Genomic DNA, 13,243 nt, shown 5'->3' on the forward strand with positions numbered 1-13,243 from the left:
TTAATAAGGAAGCCAGCAGATCATCAATAGCTGGAGTTTATGTGAGAAATAAGGAAAATGCATGTCAGACATATACCAAGAAGAAAGAAAATAGTAAATAGATATATGAGACAATTGTGGCTGAAGAGAGAATTAAAACCAATAAAAGCAAAAGAGGTCATAGAAGGAAGCAAAAATTAGTGGGAAGATAGAGGACTGGGAAACTTTAAAAAATTGAGAGAAAGCAACTAAGGTGATTTGGAAGGAAAATTAATTATGAAAGTGTAGCGGCGGCAACACTGCTCCTGCAATAACACGCAACTAGACGGGTTGAGCTCAGTGAGCAGACTGGTTTATTGCAAGCTGCTGGGCTGCACTTGTACTCCCAGCCTGGACCTGGCTGAGAACCGCGCTGGAGGGCACTGACGTCACCCGGGCATCACATGGTCTCCAAGCGTGGGTTTCTGAGCTCCGAGCTGGAAGGAAGGGAAACCCCCGTTGGCACCATTTTGGCCGACTGCCCCGCCGTGTGGCTTACAAGTGGAGCCGGTTCGCCTGCCTTGTGGTGAGCTGCCACATAAGGATGTTTGTAAATAATATCAAAGATACTAAAGCTTTTTTAAAGGTATAAAGACTAAAAGAGACAAAAGTAGACAGATGACTGATAGAAAATGACACTGGAGAAATTGTAATGGGAGACAAGATGATAGCAGAGGAACTGAATGAGTATTTTGGATTGATCTTCACTTTGGAAGACATTAGAAACATACTGGACTCTCAATGGTCTTTGATAAAAGTGAGTGCAGTCAAGATCACGAAAGAGAAGGTACTGGGGAAGCAAATTGGTTGAAGAGTAGATTTGTCTCCCTAACCGGATTGAATGCACCCTTGGGTTCTGAAGGAGCTAGCTGTAGAAATGGTGGTGGCATTTGCAATGATTTTCAAGGAATCAGTGCTTTCTGGCATATTTTCAGTGGACTGGAGGATTGTGAATGACTCCACTGATTAAGAAGGGACAGAACCAGCGGAAAGGAATTTTGGATGTATTAGACTGATGTCAATGGTTGGGAAGCTGTTGGAGTTGATTGTTAAGGATCAATTTATGGAGTAACTCCAGGCACATGACCAGATAAGCCCAAGTCTGCACATTTTCCTTGAGGGAAAATTATGCCTGACAACTCTGCTGCAATTGTTTGAGGAGATCAAAAGTAGGATAGATGGGATTTGCCATGGATGCTGTGTATTTTGACTTTCAAAAGGTTTTTGATCAGGTGCCATACATGAGGCTGCTTCAGATGAGAGATGAAATTGTAGGAATCGTGTAAAGTTGAGTTTGTTAACTGATTGTACGAGTACAACATGATGAAACAGCATTCTCCGGTCCTCGGTGCAAAAACATGCAGACACATAATCAGACTTAACACATACTAACAAAAAATGTGCAGGACAAGTATGTTTAATGTGAGGAGTTCCTTTGGTTGTTCAGCATTCTCACTACCTGTAAGAAGGCGTTTCTCAACCAGGTGCAAACAGTTGAAAGTTGCTGTGTGCAGGATGGAAGGATCTTCAATGATTTTGAGCATCCTCTTCAGACAAAGATCCCTGTAGATTACATCAGTGGGTGGGAGGGAGATGGGATGCTTGTTGAAATGTTTACTGGCATGGGTTGAGCATTGGGTGATGGGCAGGAAACAGTGGAAATAAAGGGGTCCTATTCTGGTTGGTTACCTCTTGTGATGTTCTGCAAGGGTTGATGTTAGGGCCACTCTGTTGAATATAAATGATGTAGATTATGGAATAGATGACATGGTGGCTAAATTTTCATATGATACCAAAATGGGTGGTAGGGAAGTGGTGCTGAGGATACTGAAAGACTGCAGAGAGACTTTGATAGATTAGGAGAATGAGCAAAGGAGTGGCAGATGAAAAACAATGTTGAAAGTGTATGGGCATACACTTGGGTAAAGAAATAGACACACAGAGATAGGGAGGTGTTTCATCTTGTATTCGTATGTGAGTTCTTAAGACAACACACCGATGAAGGAAAAGGTTATTTACTTTAAAGTTTTTGTAAACAGCACCACGAGGCTGCAAGTCTCCATTACAGATCTGCATACTGCAGTGCCTTGCTCTAAGTCAGCCCCTGGTGGCATCCAAGTATAATCAAATGGTAAGGCATTGCAACCACAATCATTATCATTAACATCTCCCTTTCTTAAAACAAAAGTAGCTTACTTTTTACTAACATCTTTGTATAACTGCAATTTTAACTTTAACATCAGGAACTTGCATTTTCATTATGAACATTATCATTTTTTAAACTTGTGCTCATATTTGCCTACAGTAAAATTTGAAGAGCAAATAAGATAGCACTACGTTCTATAACAGGAGTCTTTAAATTTGCTCTATGAATCTTTTAGGAGGATTTGCTTGTCTTGTTGATCTCCTAATTGATTGTCTTTGAATCTGAGTTGTTACCTCAGACAATGTCTTCTCAGATGTGCATTCGGGTTGTTCAACAGTATCTGTCTTTCCATCTACTGTGGCTGGTCCCATTTGAAGGTTTTGACAATTTCTTCACAAAACACCACCTTCATCTATCTGAATGGTATATGATCTTGGTTGAACTTCTAAGGACAGTTTGTTTTGTCTTTTAACCAGTGTAGAGTTCATCTGTCAAAGTATTTTGCTTTTCTTTCTGTTGTTCTTTGAATTTTCTCACTTTCTCCCACTCTTGTGTTTAGGAGGTTCTCCTGAATGGGAGGGTTTGATCTTGCCCTACATCCCATAAGGAGTTGTGCTGGTGACATGCCACACTTGAGTGGTGTGGTGCAGTATACAAGCATGCTCTGGTAGAAGTCTGTTCCACTGTCTTTTGCCCTGTTCATTAGTCTTTTCGTTTTCTGTACTGATTTTTTCCACTAGACTATTGGACTGTGGAAAATGAGGACTTGACGTGATGTGTACAAAGTCCCACTCTTCGGCAAACTGTCAGATCTTTAAATTGTAAAACTTGGGTCCATTTTCTGAGAAGACCTCGCTTGCTATGCCATGTCTGGAGAATATGGCTTTCACACCTGTTATTCCATCATCTGCAGTGGTGGTGTTCATTCTACACACCTCTGGATACAGGGAATAATAGTCTGTGACTACAAGATAGACCTTCCCTCGACATTCAAATAAGTCAGTGCCTACCTTCTTGTAAGGTCTGTATGGTGCTGGGTGTGGCTTTAGAGGATCTGCAGGATTGCTTGCTTGATAGTTCTAGCATATTGTACAATTTGACACTTCATTTGTTATATCATTGTTGATTCTTGGCCAGTACATCACCTCTCGTGCTCTTACACTTTTGGATTCTGTGATATCCTCCATGGATCCTTTTTAGCATCTCTTTTCTCATACTCTTTGGGATTAGGATTTTGCTTCCTTTGTAGATGTCTTCAACCATTGATAGCTCCGTCCTGCAGTTCCAGTACTCTCCAACATCAGGTGAGCATTCCTGCTTCATATTGGGCCATCCATCCAAGATGGTTTTTCTCAGCATTTCATCTTTGTCTCTACTTTATGAGCTCAATTTTTGCATCTGATATGGGCAGTGCACTTGTGATCATGTCCATGAAGGCATTCACATCTTCATCCATTTTGGTGTTTGCGGGCTCTCTCGTGTCAACAGCTCTAGACAACATGTCTGCTGTGTACATTAGCTTACCTGGAATGTATGCTACATTCAGTGTATAGCATTGCAGCCTAATCATCATTCTTTGTGTTCTCAGTGGACATTCAATTAATGGCTTTTAGAGCAATGCAATCAAGGTCTTGTGGTCAAGTCTCTACACTGATTGCTTGTTCTGACTCAAGCTGATTAAATCTTTCACAGGCGAATGTGATGCTGAGCAACTCCTTTCCTATTTGTGTATCATGTCTCCATGTCTGTCAGAGTGTGATGCATACATAATAGATTGTCAGTTAACATATTTTTGCAGAAGAACTGCACTGAGCCCACTATGTGATACATCTGATGATATCTTGATGGGTCTCGCTGGGTTGTAAAACCTCAGAACTGGTTCCTCTGTGAGCAGTTTCGTTAGTTTGCTCCATGACTTTTCATGGTCATGATCCCGCTCCCATTCAATGTTCTTTTCTATTCGTCTTCTCCATGGAGCCATCTTTTCTGAGAGGTTGGATATGAATTTACCCATATAGTTGAACATTCCATTAAACCTCTACTTCCTATTTGCATTGTGGTCTTGGCATGTTCCCAATGGCAGACACCTTTCTGGGACCTGGTCCGATGCGGTCACTGCCAATAATATCTCCTACAAATGTTAGTTCTATCACCCTGAGCTGGCATTTCTCTCTATTCAGCTTCAGGTTTGCTTTCCTTGTTGCTTCCAGCACTTTGTCTCTCATCATGCTCCATTCTTGTGGTTCCCTATACTATGATGTCATCCATTGAGGTATCAACTCTGTCCAGGTGCTTTTAGACCATATGGATAGTTTTGTGATACACTTCAGGAGCTGAGACCATTCCAAATTGTAAGACATTTGGTAAGGTTCTGCACAGAAGACTAGTGTACAAATTTAAAAAGGGTATAGGAGGTATGGTATTAAGGTGGATGGAAAATTGGTTGATAGACAGGAAGCAAAAAGTAGGACTAAATGGGTTATTTTTGGAATGGCAGCCATTGACTAGTGGGATACTGCAGGGCTCTGTGCTGGGGCCACAATTGTTTACAATATATATCAACAACTTGGATGTGGGAATACATAGCAATATCTCAAAATTTGCAGATGACACAAAGTTGGGTAGCGGGGTTGGCTGTGTTGAGGATGCTAGGAGGGTGCAGAGTGATTTGGACAAGTTAGGCGAGTGGGCCAAGATGTGGCAGATGCAATATAATGTGGATAAATGTGAGGTTATCCACTTTGGAGGTAAGAACAGTAAAGAGGATTATTATCTAAATGGTATCTGTTTGGGAAAAGGGAAGATGCAGAGAGACCTGGGTGTTGCTTTGCATCAGTCATTGAAAGTGGGCATGCAGGTGCAGCAGGCGGTGAGGAAGGCGGTGCTATGTTGGCATTCATAGCAAGAGGATTTGAGTACAGAGATCCTGCTGCAGCTGTACAGGGCCTTGGTGAGACCACATCTGGAGTACTGCGTGCAATTTTGGTCTCCTTATCTGAGGAAGGATGTCCTCACCATGGAGGGGGTGCAGAGAAGATTCACTAGACTGATACCAGGGATGGAAGGATTTGCACATGAAGAAAGGTTGGATAGACTAGGCTTGTATTCTCTGGAAAGTTATGTTTCTATAAGATGCCCCCCCCCCCCCCCCCCTCACCCCTCAATCTTCTAAAATTCTTAAGGGTTTAGACAGACTAAACACAGGTAGGTTGTTTCCAATGCTGGGATAAACCAGAACCAGGGGTCACAGTTTAAGGATAAGGGGAAAGTTTTTTAGGACTGAGATGAGGAAAAATTTCTTCTCAGAGGATGGTGGATCTGTGGAATTCTTTGCCACAAGAAGTAGTTGAGGCCAGTCCCTTGTCAATATTTAAGAGTAGGTTAAATTTGGCCCTTGTGGCTAAGGGATCAAGGGTATGGGAAGAAGGCAGGAACCAGGTACTGATCAGCCATGATCATATTGAATGGTGGTGTAGCCTTGAAGGACTAAATAGCCTACTACTGCACCTATTTTGTCTATATTTCCCTGTTTCTACTGAAAAACTTTGCATTTGCAAAGTGTGACATGATTTCTTCATGTGTCAGAACCTTAGTGTTCTCTCCTTATTGCTCTATTTAGATCTCTTGGATCCAGGCAAATTCTAAGCTTTCCATTCTTTTTGTCCACAACAAGTGAACTCACCCACTCCATTGGCTTATCTATCTTCTGAATTGCATTCAGGCTTTCCATCCTGTCCAAATTTGCTTTTAGTTGCTTTTGAAGCACAAATTGAACTTTTCTGCATGGATGTATTATCGGTAGCACATGTTTATCCACTCTAATCGTGCTCTCCTGGAAGGCAGCCTAGATGCTGAAATAGGTCATTGTGCTCTTTCATCATAGTCTGTCTCCTTCACTTTCCAATACAAGGACACTTTTTTATCAGCTTCAGTTTCTCACAGGCTGTTAAACCTACTATGGCCAGTACATCCTTTGGTACTACAATGAATGCTAGTATGTGCTCTTTGATCTTCTGTTTCACTTTGACCATGTATTCTCATTGCACTCGATTATTGGTACCTGAATATCCTGTCACCTTCACTTTTGGTCCATACATCTTTGGTCTGGATCTAATCTTGGTCTGTTCTTGCTCACTGCATTGACATTGCAGCTAAACAGCTCTTTTGCCTGCATTTTTATAGTTTTTGTAGGTCTTCAGAGGGCTATGGCTTTTTCCAGGTCTTGGTTTAGCTCTCTTAGAAGTCTTCCCCTGAGACTATTATCTGGAATACCACACACATCTGATTTTTATCAGTGAGTCAGTCCACCAAATTCACACCTTTTGCTTCTGTTTCTCATTTCAGTCACATACTGATCAATACTTTCTTCCATCTTCTGTACACGTGAGTCAACTGTGCCTCTCAAACGTCACATTATGTTTAGGTATGCAGTATGCCTCAAACTGTTCAATTTTTCTAATTTCATTTTGTCTCCTTCAGCAGCAAATGTGAAGTTATTATACACCTCCAGGGCTTTATTACCCATGACATGTAAGAAAACTGATACTTTTAACTTTATCACTTTTGTCATATGTTCCAACTGCCACTAAATACAATTCAAAATGCTGTTTAAATCTGTTCCAATTTTCAGCCACATTACCTGTTAGTTGAAGTTTGCTGATGGATGTAATCCTTCCATTTTTTGCTGTTAGGTTCTCTTCAATGATCAATTGCTGACTTTAGATTTTACCTTTTAAAGTATTTCCTTTATCCCACTTCTGACACCATGTGTCATCTTGTATTCGTGTGAGTTCTTAAGACAACAGAAGGATGAAGGAAAAGGTTATTTACTTTAAAGTTGTAAACAGCACCATGAGGCTGCAAGTCTTCATTATAGATCTGCCTACTGCAGTCCCTACTGTGTCAGCCCCTGCTGGCAGCCAAGTATAATTAAATGGTAAGGCATTGCTAGTTGCATTGCAACCATGATCACTATCATTACAGGAGGAAATTCAAATTTTGGAGATGAAAGGGACTTTGGAGTCCTCATGCAGGATCCCCTAAAGGTTAACTTCCAGGTTGAGTTGATGGTAAAGAAGGCAAATGCAATGTTAGCATTAATTTCTAAACAAATAGCATATCAAAGCAGGGATGTAATGTTGAGAATCTTTAGGGCACTGGTGCGACCTCACTTGGAGTATTATGTATAGTTTTGGGTGCCTTGTTTGAAAAAGATATGTTGGCATTGAAGAGGGTTCAGGATATTGATGAAAATGAAACCAGAAATGAAAGGGTTGGCAAATGAGGAATGTTTGTTGGTTCTTAGACTGTACTCAGGAGTACAGATATTTTGACTGCAGAAAGGTCCGAACAGAATAATGTCAAGGTTGTTTCCCATGGTAGGGGAGTCTTGGACAAGAGGGCACAACTTCAGGATAAAAGGGTGTCAATTTAAAACATGCAGAGAAATTTCCTTTGCCAGAGGGTCATGAGCCTGTGCAACTTGCTGCCACAGGCAGCTGTAGAAACAGTCATTAGGTATATTTAAGGGTGAAGAAGAAGGAGACGAACAACAGGAAATAGAGGAACCATCAATAGAAGCTTCTTGGCTGCAGGAGAGGGAACATTTACAGTTGAGGAAAAATTCAGAAACCTTGAAAGCATGCAGTAGACGCTTATCATTTTGGGCACTGCCTCATTTGTTAATTGTTTCCAAAACATTGTTTTCAGTAGAAGATGTGGTCAAATAATGAAAGATGCCTATTTTGCCTGCTCATGTCTGTTATGTAAAGGGATCCTGATATTATCTGACAGAAGAAAAATAGGCTCCCACATATTCAAATGCACTACCATTTGTAATGAATTCATTGCTCAAAAATTATTTACATAGCTTTATTTCATTTAAGATATTCAACAGGAGTGAACATTGTCAGTAATTAATAACAAAAATAAAAATAAAATTAAATGTTTTTTCTCTGCATTCCTGTATAATTTTTTTATCTATAAATGAGGACAAAGCAATTTGATTAAAAACTGCAGCCAAGCAATTTGTTTCCTTATTCATAGATGTCATATTAACAAATAACAATATTTTTAAAATAAAATTTAATCTTTTTTGCTTCTGTATTTTTTTATATGATGGAATAATAATATTGGGTTGTAGGGTGAAAACCAATGACATGACATTATCAGGTTTCTAAGCAATAAAGCCAAAAATTTCCACAGTTGCTGCTGGTACAAGTTTTCCTGGATCTCTTTTAGCTTTGAATGAAGCTGAAGGAGCAGGTGTGAGGAAATTCTCACCTCTTGCCTTAAAGCTTTTTATCTGACAAATACTAAAATTGATTTTTGCATTACAAATATATAGATTTGTTTTTTTCTATAGTTATTAATGAAATAATGATAGCATTTGAAACATTTGTTCACATTTGAAAATATAAAGTAATACTTTTAAAATATTTCATTTAAAAAAAGGTGTTACGGGTTTCACTTGGTAAATATAAATGATAAAATAAAATGTAATTCTGTGAATTTAACTGAATAGAATTTAAAAGGTGCAAAAAAAAAGCCAGGCCATTGAAAAGTGCTAAATACATTCAGGTCAACTTTTATATTTTTGGTCCAAGTCTGTCTATTAAATTGTCTTTTTGCACTGCCTCAGTAGTAAAGTTAATTGCAAACAACCAAAATATCCCCAATTCTGGAAACAGCTCTTCTGTTCCAAGTATTTTCTCAAAGATAAAATGTTAGTAGGTAGTGTATTGGCCACTTTGTTTTGTCAGTGGTTATGTTTAGTTATTGCATAGGTGATCATTTTTGAGCTAGAAGATCTTTCCAGTCCACTGAATAAAGTTCAATCCCCCCACAATTTTGACTGACAACTGATCTCTAATAATTGAAGGGATTGAAATTGAGGAATTTTTCCTTTTGTAAACATGCCACATATGTAACCTTCTGTCTCTGTTCTAGGAAACTAGTTATTTGATTCAAGTCTGTTCCCATTATAGTTGTCTCATAGAAGCACATTGTGGATTAACAATTTTGACTCGTATTCCATAGAGTGGAACAGTGAATCACCAACCTAGTTTACATTCCATCCAATTTTCATTTCCATTGACATCAACTGATGGGCTACACAAGAAAAAGTTCATTCCCAAACATCCAATGGGGAAATCGGAAAATCTACACGTTTGCACCTGTGTGCAATCTTGGAACAGTCTCTTAGCAATTACTATTTAGTAATTAATCACTGAGAAGAGAGGCTTAAAACCATTTTACTTTTTTAGCCTCATACTGAGGAAACTTGATAAATCTGTTAATATACTTTGATTTTAAATTATTCTCATACTGTTGTAGTGGTAAAAGCCAGTGTGTGCTAATTGTACAATGTTAAATATAAGGTGCAAATAAGATTGATTTGTTGGTGTTACAAATAGGCCTAATGTTGACTCATTCTCTTCTCACTGATTGAAGGGTAACTTAGAATGCCACTATTTCTATGTTCTCACTACAACATTGAAGTTGTGACTGAAGGCCAAGCCTCTATGTAATGCTTTTTAAGTACTTAAATTGCTGTTTAAGTTCACTTGATCTTTTTGAATGTTCCAGTTATTTACAACATAAACAATGTTTTAAAGTGATGAATTTGCAAATATTTTTCATGATGCTCTGTCTTAATTTTTGGAATACTTCCACCTGTGATTATAACCTTCAATCACAAGGTAAAAGATTCTCTGGCGGCATCAGTTCAGAGCAAACCCATATCTGATGGCAGAAAAATTCCTGAAGGCACATTCCCAACAAGAGTTTCAGTGCAAAATTTTTAAGATGGTAAATAAGAACCCATTATAGAAAAAAAATACCATTTCAGGTCAAATGAGAGAAAGCTTTTAAACATGTAGGTACTTATTTTTTAGAGTATAAACATGAGGCTCCTGAGCAAAGCTTAGATCTGCTGCAGATGTGTTTGTCTGAGTACATGTTCAAAAATGGGAGTCAACAGAATTTTTACTACCATCAACAAAGTCCAGCACAGCAGGTATATCCACATTGACACAGGAAGATGATGCATGGGGGTCTTCAATATTCATTTCTGCATATTTATGTATTGTGCTGTAGTAATTATCAGTTTCACTGAAAGTATAGAGCATAGAAATCTTCTCCCATGCTGCTCTACTTGGGGTTTTGAACTCCTTTGGTGCTTCTGACTCAAAGAAGCTTTTCACATTTCTCTCTGCCATTATTTTAGCATATTCAGCTGACTTCTTCAGCAGGACTTCATTCTCCTTTTCCTTGTAGGTTTTCCAAAACTGCAACTGGAGGAAGCTGACAGGAGAGCAACAACGTACAAGGCAGGTGGAGGCCAAGGCAAAAATCAAAATGGCTGCTATTATGCTCCATCCAATTACCTACATACAAGAAAAAAAAATGTCATGGTTACATGCAATGCATATAACCCATTAGTATTCCATTCCAAATTCAAAAACCATACCTGCTGATTGAAGTTGAGACAATTCATGAAGTACAAAATGTGGGACCATAATGATCTATCGAACAGACCCCTACCTTCGATTAGGACCTGATGCTTTTCATGTTGTTGCTTTGTGAGGACCTTTTCTAAATTCTATCCATGCTTATATTGTGTCATCTACACATTACTGGAATATGATGCAATGTAAAACCCAAGTTAATGCTGTAATTTTAGTCAAGCTACAGTCATTTAAAAAGAAATATATTTTGATAGTTACAGTACTTGTGGAGCCATTGTAATCCAGCACAGCTGTCTATTGAATGAGTTCACTCCTGGTCATTTTTTTCCAGTTGTTTGAAAGTGAAACCTCGTGCCAGTGCTTCTCATTTCCAAGATGAATAAAGCATTCAAGAAATAATATTTAGTTTTTTTCTTTTCAAATGCCTGTAGTATGACTAAGCAAATGGCTCTTAGGTTTTGAAAAGTATGGAAGTATTTTGGAACAAAGCAAATATAACAACTTTTTTCCCCTGTACTGTGTATACAGACCCTTCAGTATTTTATCTTCTTGAGTTGCTGGCACTGAACACAGGATCCAGATTGCCTATTGTGAGTTGTTATTACAAGTGCATTCTACTTCCTCTACAAACCAGTATTACATTTCTTAATGTAAACCATATGGTAATCACAGTCTTAACTATTTAAATAAATAACAGTCAAGTAAATTTCAGGAGAAAGTTTTCACCAGCCACACATATCTAATATTATTAACAATTTAGTATGGTCTTATAATGATTTGGGAGGGGACAACTAACACTATTTATCATGGTGAAAGAATGGAAAAAGTTAAATCAGAGCTTTAGTTGTTTATTGAGTCTGCTTCTTAAAATGTTCTGGCAGTTTTGTCATCACCAGGATATTTTTTTTTAAACCTTACCCTCAAACTTTTAACCAGCAAAAAGTGCCTTAAAAGTACAATGTAACTTCTTGAACTGAATGATGTTCCAGCTGTCATGTTAATTTATATTAGGTGGCAAAAGTTCTAAAACTGTGTATAAATAAATCAAATATTTCCCTCCTTTAGACTAAAAACAGAAATGAACAGTCTTCAATCAAGGCTTATCCCAATCACAAAGTGGAAAATGTGAAGTACTGTCAAACATTCTCAAATCGGATGGCAGTTTAAGAATATTTCCAATGAGACAACACAAACCGATAGAACATGACAGGTTCAAACATGTTCCCCTCTTGTACCCCTCATCTTCGCTGTGAGCTTTGGGAGTCTACATTAAGTTACTCTTGTGAATGATATAGGGTATATGGATGCATAATTTCACTTGGCTAAATGTAAAAGCAATTTGTTTTTTTTACACACAAATTGGTAATGCAACCTGTAGAAAACAACAAGAACATCTGCCACCAAACGTATTTCTTACCTGAGAATGCGCACGGAGTGTACGAAGAATAGTCGCTTGGGTGGTCTGAGGCAATGATGAATCACCACAAGGCACTTGATAAAGACCTTGATAACAGTCCTTGAAGGAGACATTGCAGATTTTGTCGACGAAGTCACTGTAATGGCCAGACATACCACATTCATAGATCATTCCGTTCAGCAATGCAACAGAAATCCATGTAACTGGTGCTACTAAAGCTCCCATAGTGATCTGCAGGAAAATCTTTATGGCACGAAAGATAATCCTTTTAGAGCATAGCTTTGCTTGATTGATGCAGCAGCCAGTACACAGCTTCCACGTTCTATTGCTGATGAAGTAGCCCAGTAAAAATAACACCAGGGCTGGGATAAGAAGAAAAACTAGGCTGTAGATGAAATTCTGAGAGTTACAGGGGCAACTGAACACAACAACAGAGAACAGTTGTTCTCCTCCAGCTGTTGCTAAAGCTAAAAAGCTGTATCCCAGTGTGGCATGCTGCCTTAAAGCAAAATTCAGCAGTGTCTTAAATTTCTCCATCTTTGCAGCACACTCCGATCTAATGACTGTTGATGCAATTTCCTTTCACCCTTTTAGATCTCCTGAAAGCATTTCAGAAATATTTTATATCTAGCATTTACTGGCAATAAGCATTTATAGAAAAGGGGTTGGGGAATGAATCCAAATCTAATTAAAAGACCATGGCTGCAGAATGCACTGCATCTGCCAATTGACCCTTTTGGTAGTTAGTCTATATAAATATCAAAAGATACCGCAGTTGCTGGCAATGTTCTTGACAAATAACAGTTATCCAATTATGGTGTCAGTTTTCTTTATTAGCTGTTCATTGCTTTTCTGAGGAAGGACACTATCTTTTGGAGCCGTTTTCTTATAGTTAAACAGGTTTTCTTGCGAGCTTTAACGCTATAACTCAGGCTAAGTCTCACTGGATCACCGAGATAATTTCAATCCATTACCAAAATTAAAAAGGGCAGCTGAGGAAAGATGAGCAATATCAAGGTTTTAGACCTGCCTCACTCTCTCATCCAGAAAAAGGTCACGCCTCACCACGCGTGCCATCATTTTGCAAGCTTTGTAAACTTTGCAGCGATGGGAAAAATCGACTTTTTTAAATTTAGAGATACAGACTCTTGAGGCTGATGATCTTGTGCTGTCTAAAAACACCCATGTGACCAA

The 13,243-nt window shown here is 38.7% G+C and overlaps 1 protein-coding gene across 1 annotated transcript; it reads right to left on the reverse strand.

The window, feature by feature from the left end:
• Nucleotides 1-8,076: 8,076 nt before the first annotated feature.
• On the reverse strand, nucleotides 8,077-12,724 carry LOC138737666 (calcium homeostasis modulator protein 5-like). Its single transcript, XM_069888282.1, has 2 exons — nucleotides 12,050-12,724; nucleotides 8,077-10,551 (listed from the first exon to the last, which is right to left on the reverse strand). The coding sequence occupies exons 1-2, from the start codon at nucleotides 12,584-12,586 to the stop codon at nucleotides 10,126-10,128; spliced, it is 963 nt and encodes a 320-aa protein (XP_069744383.1). The 5' UTR covers nucleotides 12,587-12,724; the 3' UTR covers nucleotides 8,077-10,125.
• Between the last annotated feature and the right edge of the window lie 519 nt (nucleotides 12,725-13,243).

The sequence above is a fragment of the Narcine bancroftii genome, chromosome 6 (genome assembly GCF_036971445.1).
Source record: "Narcine bancroftii isolate sNarBan1 chromosome 6, sNarBan1.hap1, whole genome shotgun sequence".
Lineage (NCBI taxonomy): Eukaryota > Metazoa > Chordata > Chondrichthyes > Torpediniformes > Narcinidae > Narcine > Narcine bancroftii.